The following is a 7106-nucleotide window of genomic DNA, read 5'->3' as shown; positions in this document are numbered from 1 at the left end:
AAAGTCTAAATTCCTTAGTATAATACAAAACAGTCTTCCAGATCTGGGCTTCGCTCCTCTCATTGTGCTTCCTCCCGACTTCCCGATCGCAGACCTTGCTAAATTAGCTGTACCCTCCTCCAGATCCCTAATTAAACCAAGCTCTCTCTGGCATCCTTCTCTTCTGCATGCCCTTCCCTACCTTGTTTGACCTTTAATTCTTATTCATCATTCATTTCAGACTCACTGAGGAGCCAGTATTTCTAGAGCCTTGTGTCTGCTCACCTTCCTACTGCCACCATTGCCTTCAGCTCGGCCATAGTTCCTCTAATGCTCGATGGTTTCATTGCACTTATTTGCCCATATATCTGTCCCTATACTACCCTAAGTTTCCCGAGGGATGGGTCGCTGTTTGATTTACTCTGCCTAGTTCATTGCCCTGAGAGCCTCCCTCGCTTCATAAGATAGGGGCTTGCATCTGTTTACAGCCTAGTTGTTCAATAAGTGATATATAGCAGGTGATAAACATCTGGATTAAGGAATGAAGCAGTGCTGCCTTGTGGTGTTATTCATCTCTGTTTATATTTATGTCAATTTTCAACTAGATTGTGGGGTCAGGGGTCAGGGTCTGAGTCATCTTGTTCCTCTGGGGGCGTCAGCAAGAACAGCCCCTTGGTCAAGTGATTGCAGGTGCGTTGGCTCATCGGCTGTAAAGAGAAGCTGCAAGGAGAAAGACTTTTGGCGCCTTGGCCCTTCACGGTAAGCCTTTTTTCTCTCGGCTGGGTGCCTACGACCCCTGTTAACCCCCAGCGAATCCTCCTGACGTTCTGGCTAGACCCCACGCTGCGGTCTTTGCCCGCCGGCCGGCGGGGAGCGGGTGGGGCGGGACTTCCGCTCCCGCTCGCGAATGCCTTCCGGCGCGAGGCGGAAGCCCGGCTCCGGTCCAGGTCGGAGCCGGAGAGTCCCCAGGCACTTGTCTCCTCAGTGGATGCTTCTCGGCGCCTTCGCCGCCGCCCCGCGTCGCGGGACGCGGAGACCGGGTAGGGACGGGAGAATCGGGACTCCCCGCGCGGGCAGAGAGAGAACGGTGACCCCAGGTTTGAGGGAGGGGACTAGAATTGGGGGTCGGGGACCGGGGGCGGGGAGCTCTGAGGGCAGCCGTGAGGGTCTGGGGAGGGAGGCACTGGGGACCCTGAGGCCGGAGAGGCCCTGAGAAGGGGAGGGGGAGTGGCGGGTGACACTGGGCTGGAGGCGTCTCGGAGGAAGACTGTCCCCCTTGGGGGAGTGTCCCGGGACTTGGCAGACCGTCTGTGAGGGTGGCATGAGTTGGCAAAGGTTGTCTTGCTGAGGAGGCTTGAGAGCAAGGAGTCAGCCCTCTCTGAGGGTCATAGGTGAGAAGGACTCTTGACCTAATGGATCAGAAAGATGATCAGACCGCCTATTGGATGCTGAACTGCTGTAGCCTCATTTGCAATTAATGCTGGTTTACTGATGCGGGTTTTTTTTTTTTTTAAACCCTTGTGAATTTCGGGGAAGAATTTACATTTCCAGGGAAAACTTGAACTCTTCCGCACCCAGGTTCAACTTATGTTGCGTTTCTTTGTCTAATAGATAGTGCTTTAAAGTTATCCTCATACCAGCACGCCAGCCAAAGTTTTCCTTTTGGAATCTTTCCTACCTTGCAGAGTTTAGGTTGTCTTATTTCCTTTATCATGCAGTCAGCTTCTAAATGCGTTTAGTGATAATTACAGTGATAATTACATGGAAAGCCAGTGCAGTCACGTTGTCAGTTACTGTTCATTGTTTCTCTGCATAACTTTGTAATGTATTTTTACTCAAAGTTATCCTGTTGTGTTTAGTTTTTGAGTAGCAATTCCCATGGATTTACTGTTACTTTTTATTTCTGCTACAAGGAAAACATGTATTTTCCATGGGTAGATTTTTTAAAAGTATTGATAACCCAAGATCTGTTGTTATATACACATTAGCTTATTTAGTTTTCCTTATTGGCGATTGTGTAGTGTGTGGGCTTGCTTTTATCATTACCAGAGGTAATTATTATTAATTTTAGTTATTGCTGCATTTTATTTATGTTTTATTGACTACACTTAGTATGTACTTCCTAATCTACATCATTATAGTGTCTCACTTCTGTGTACTTACAAAGACTGTTTTAGCTTTAGGTAATGGCAAATTTTGTATTTTTGTCACAAACTGGGCAAGGTACCTAGGGAGAGCGTTGTCCTTAGTGGAGGGTGATATCTGATGATTGAGTCTTTTGCTTGTTTCAAGCAGTTTATATTTCAAATGTTAACATTTTAAAAAAATTTTTAAAACTACAGTATTGGTTTGTAGATCTTTTAGATCTGATTTAGTGGTTTTACTTGCGCTAATTCAAGTAAACTTGAACAGTTTCTGTTTATTGATGGCTTGGTGTCTTGCTAGCTTGTAAACTCTTTTCCTCAGCTTTAATGAGGCGTAATTGACAAATCAAAATTGCGTATACTTGAGGTGTACAACATGATAACTTAATATACACGTATATTGCAAAATGATTATCACAGTCAAACTAATTAACAAACCATCACGTCACATAGTTACTTATTTCTCTCTTTTGTGGTAGGAACACTTAAGATGTACTCTTTTAATAAATTTGAAGTGTACAACATAGTATTATTAAGCTAAACTCTTGATGGCCTTGAAAATTTATGCTTGTGTAAGATTGTTGTTGGAGAATGCCAGGGCACTCCACTCCAGTACTCTTGTCTGGAAAATCCCATGGACGGAGAAGCCTGGTAGGCTGCAGTCCATATCGTCGTGAAGAGTTGGACGACTGAGCGACTTCACTTTCACTTTTCACTTTCCTGCATTGGAGAAGGAAATGGCAACCCACTCCAGTGTTCTTGCCTGGAGAATCCCTGGGATGGAGGAGCCTGGTGGGCTGCCGTCTATGGGGTCGCACAGAGTCGGACACAACTGAAGCGACTTTAGCAGCAGCAGCAAGATTGTTATAACTTCATGTGTTTAGGGGCAAACCTGAAACTTTCAAGTGGAAAGCATTACGTAAACAATGCTGTAACATGAAAGGAAATTGAATAATTTTTTAAATTAGAAAGTGAAAAGATGATACTGATCTTTAAAGCTATTGAATTAATTGTCAGGTAGATTTCTATATGTTTTAATTCAATCTTATTTCTTTAGACAATACTGTTTTTCTTTTTTTTTTTAATACTGTTTTTCTGAAAAGGCCTTTTCTGATTTTTCCATATATTGTTGATTTGAAAATGTGTTCTTTCCCCCTTTCCCTTGCTTTTAGGAGAAAGCCTGTAGGTTCTTAGACATTAGTTCATAGGAGAGGAAGTGCTCACTTTTGAAACACAAGAGTCCTGCCTTCTGTAGCAAGTTTCTAGTTATATGTCTGAATAGTATGTTTGAAATTTGATTGCTTTGTGTTCTGGATTATCTTTGGAATTTTTATCTTTTGTTCTAATGTTGAGTAAATTTTTTAGCCTTCTCTAGATAAATTCTAAGTATTATTTTGTAGGATTTAGATGTATTTTACAGCTTAACCAGTAGTGGCATTTTTTTTAAATCAGGGTGTGGCAAATTACTCATTATTCTTATGAATTTACTGTTTTTTATTTCTGCCACACTGAAACATGTATCTGTGCATTGGAAGAACTGTTAAAACAGCTATAATCAAAACTCCCTTGTTATACACATGCTAGCATGTTTCTTTTTAATCACCAGTTTGTAATACGTGAAGTAGCTTGTTATATTGAGTTTTTTTTTTTTTTTTTATATTGAGTTTTTTGATTCTGTACTCTGATTGGGCTTTCTTGGTGGCTCAGTGCTAAAGAACCTGTCTGCCAATGCAGAAGATGTGGTTCGATCCCTGAGTGGGTAAGATCCCCTGCAGAAGGAAATGGCAACCCATTCTAGTATTCTTGCCTGGGAAATCCCATCAACAGAGGAGCCTGGAGGGCTACAGCATGGTGTTGCAAAGAGCTGGACACGACTTAGTGACTAAACAACAACAACAACTCTCTGGTTATCAATTTTATGATTATGTAGTCCATTCTCAGTTATCTGCATACCCTAGTTGGCAGCCATTCCCTGCCTTTTGATGGAGTCAGGAGGATTTGTTACAGCTTTGAACAGGGAGATACCAAGCAGAGTGTTGATCTGCTGATTTTACCATCCAACTGTGCATTGCCTTTGATGCAGGCCCTTGGCAAGATTAACTTAGGCATAGTCAACTCCTTTTAAAATCTCTTTCTGGGCTTTTTCTTTCACTGAGTTAGACTTTTTTTTTCATAGTGACTAAGATGACATGGCCCTCCATATGATGTAAGGGGAACAGAGTGGCCAAAAGGACTGCAGTTATGTTAGTAGAGCCTTGTTCATTCTGCTGCATCTGAGCCCATAAATCTTGGCAAATTTTCCAGCCTCCAGGCATTAGGTTATGGCTGTGAACCACTTGTTTACATTATTGTTGTTTGAAAAATAGTTTTAATGCTAAATCATAATTGATTGAGGTGATATATAGAGACTCTACTTAGTTCTGCTTGAGAGAGGCATCGCATTAGATTTTATATGAGCTTTCCTATTAAAGTGATAATGATATGCCTCACAGTTACAAATATTGTGGAAAGTACACTGATTGCTTTTAGTATTTGTTGTTCTTATCATTAGTTTTTGTTTATATTTTGAGATCCCAAGGTAAAGAAAAACTATTGGATAAAAGATTTGGGCAGAGGTTGAAGAAGCTGACTATTACTGGTGACATGTTAAGGGTAACGTTTGAAGCTGTCTGCAGTGGTTGGAAGGAGTGTCTAAACATTAAGGTTGTTTCATATTGCCAGTGCCTGGTGATGATAAGAAGCAGAAACACTTTTAGTTGCATTTATTATTGTTTTAAAATACCCTGCAGACAGTGTGCTCCCTCATTGCCTGTAGCAGGCAGGGGAAAAAAGTCCCTTCCATCTCTCCCACCTCTGTGAGAATGACCTGGCAGAGGCTGGGAAGTCAAAGTTTATATGGTAATTAGGAGTGTTGGAGAGGTTTAAGGGAATGGTTGAAGGTTCAAGAAGTGTCAGTTGCTTAGTCCTGTCCAACTCTTTGTGATCCCATGGACTGTAGCCCACCAGGCTCCGCTAGTCCATGGGATTCTCCAGGCAAGACAAGAGGGAGACGATACATGTGTATGTGTGTGTATGTGTGAAAGTCACTCAGCAGTATTTGACTCTATGCGACCCCATGGACTATACAGTCCATGGAATTCTCCAGGCCAGAAAACTGGAGTGGGTTGCCGTTCTCTTCTCCAGATACGCGTGCGCACGTGTGCGCACGTGCACACACACACACACACACAATTTTGATTCGCATTGTTATATGGCATAAACCAACACAACATTGTAAAGCAATTATTCTCTAATTAAAAAACAAACTAAAAAGACATGTGAATAAAAAACAAATATTGAGGTTTATTTGCAAAATTGAGAGGACGTAAGCATTGGGATTGATGAGAACACTGTAGATGCCAGAAGACCAAGCACTATTTATGAGTGAACTTGTGTTAATTACAGCAGAGGAGGGAGGGCAGGCCCTACGAAGTGACACATAATCAAGTTACAGACTTTCCCACAAAAACTAGTAAGATAAGCAGTAACAGTCAATTAGTCAGCTCCTAATATTTTAAACCTAAATGATGACTATTTCATAGTAATTGAATAAAGTTGCAAAAATAGAAATAGTACAGGGAACCACCTGTATACTGTTTACTCAGATTCACCTATTTTTAACATTTTACCTTATTTGCTTTATCACTTAAATAAGAGCACTTTTGATGAAAGTAGAAAGCTCATATAAAACATGCTCCCAAGTACAACTGCTAACTTTATTTCTTTTCCTAATAAAGTTATTTATTGGTTCTAACTCTCTGAGTTCTAGAGCTGGAAAGGACCTTGGGAAATAATCTGATTGACTCCCTTAAGGGTATTAAGTGTTGACCAATCCAGGAGAAGTAGGTTTTGAGTTCTAAACCTCTATAGCCTCTTCCAGGGTCTTATCATCCTGACATGTTGGATTCGTTTCATTTGATCTCAGAAAAAGCATGTAAAATGTTATTCTCTAGACCTGCCTGTAGTCTCGCTTGCAACCATTTAAGTCCACCTTTTCTGAATCTCATTTCCTTTTCCTATAGAAAACAGCTGAACTGCATTCTTTAGAAGAACACAAAACTTATTCTATAATAAGTACCTTGTTACTTTTCTTTGGATAAGACTCTCTTTTCCTTGAGGCTTCTACACAGAACATGCTTTCTGTCTCTCTAGTTAAATCACAAGGTCTGAACTTGGTTGATTTTATAAGATAATAGGTTTTTCATATCCTTTTTAAAGTGAGGTGAACAGAGCTTAGAAGAGTCTGACTAATGTAGAATAATAACAATGATAAGTTATGTATAAATTATTTAGATAGTGCTTTTCTTATTTGGTCCTTTGATCCTTGGGGCAGGAGAGGTGGTATCCTTAGTTCAGAGGTAGAAAAACTTGAGCCACAGAAAGGTTCACTGACTAGCTAGGCTGGGCTGGAACTGGGATGCAGCTATTCAACATTTTTGAATGAAAACACTGCACTTGTATAACTGATTTTTAAATTGAGATGCGTGACTTTACACTTGCTTCCTGTTAAATTTTATCCTGCCTGTGTTTCAGTTATTCACCATTTTAAATGAAAAGTCTTCCAACCCTAAATCCAGTTCTCTTTTCCACTGCATCTCACTTTGAGGTCCTTACATACCATGTATTTTAAAATGTACCTTAAAATCACTTGGCTGTCTTTATTTCTTCTCTCCTTTCTCTAACATAACTTGCTACTAGGGAAATAAATAGTGTCTGTTGACTCAGCTTGTACTTTTTCTTCTGTACTTAAAAGAATATCATTGCAGAATTGGATGAACCTGTAACAGTCCCTTAATCCATTCTTCTACCTGATTTGGGTACCCTGATAACACTTCTTATCCCAGAGGACTTCAGGCCCTTGCCCGAATACATAGAGTGACTAGGTAGGTGTTCACTTCCTTTTTATGCAACAGATCCAAATTACCTATTGTGTGTGTGTTTTTT

General features: G+C 40.8%; 1 protein-coding gene across 3 annotated transcripts in view; it reads left to right on the top strand.

Moving 5' to 3' along the window:
- The first annotated feature begins 905 nt into the window (after positions 1-905).
- DISP1 (dispatched RND transporter family member 1) overlaps positions 906-7106 on the top strand; it is a 227001-nt gene continuing 220800 nt past the window's right edge. The window contains exon 1 of one of the 3 annotated variants that reach the window (XM_043486229.1): positions 906-1019. In XM_043486229.1, the coding sequence (XP_043342164.1) occupies positions 968-1019 (52 nt within the window). In that variant the 5' untranslated portion in view covers positions 906-967. Of the gene's footprint in view, positions 1077-7106 lie in introns of all 3 variants that reach the window. The other 2 variants (XM_043486227.1, XM_043486228.1) reach the window with 2 other exon arrangements.

This window comes from Cervus canadensis, chromosome 13, assembly GCF_019320065.1.
Source record: "Cervus canadensis isolate Bull #8, Minnesota chromosome 13, ASM1932006v1, whole genome shotgun sequence".
Classification (NCBI taxonomy): domain Eukaryota; kingdom Metazoa; phylum Chordata; class Mammalia; order Artiodactyla; family Cervidae; genus Cervus; species Cervus canadensis.
This window is presented reverse-complemented; position numbering and strand designations above follow the sequence as displayed.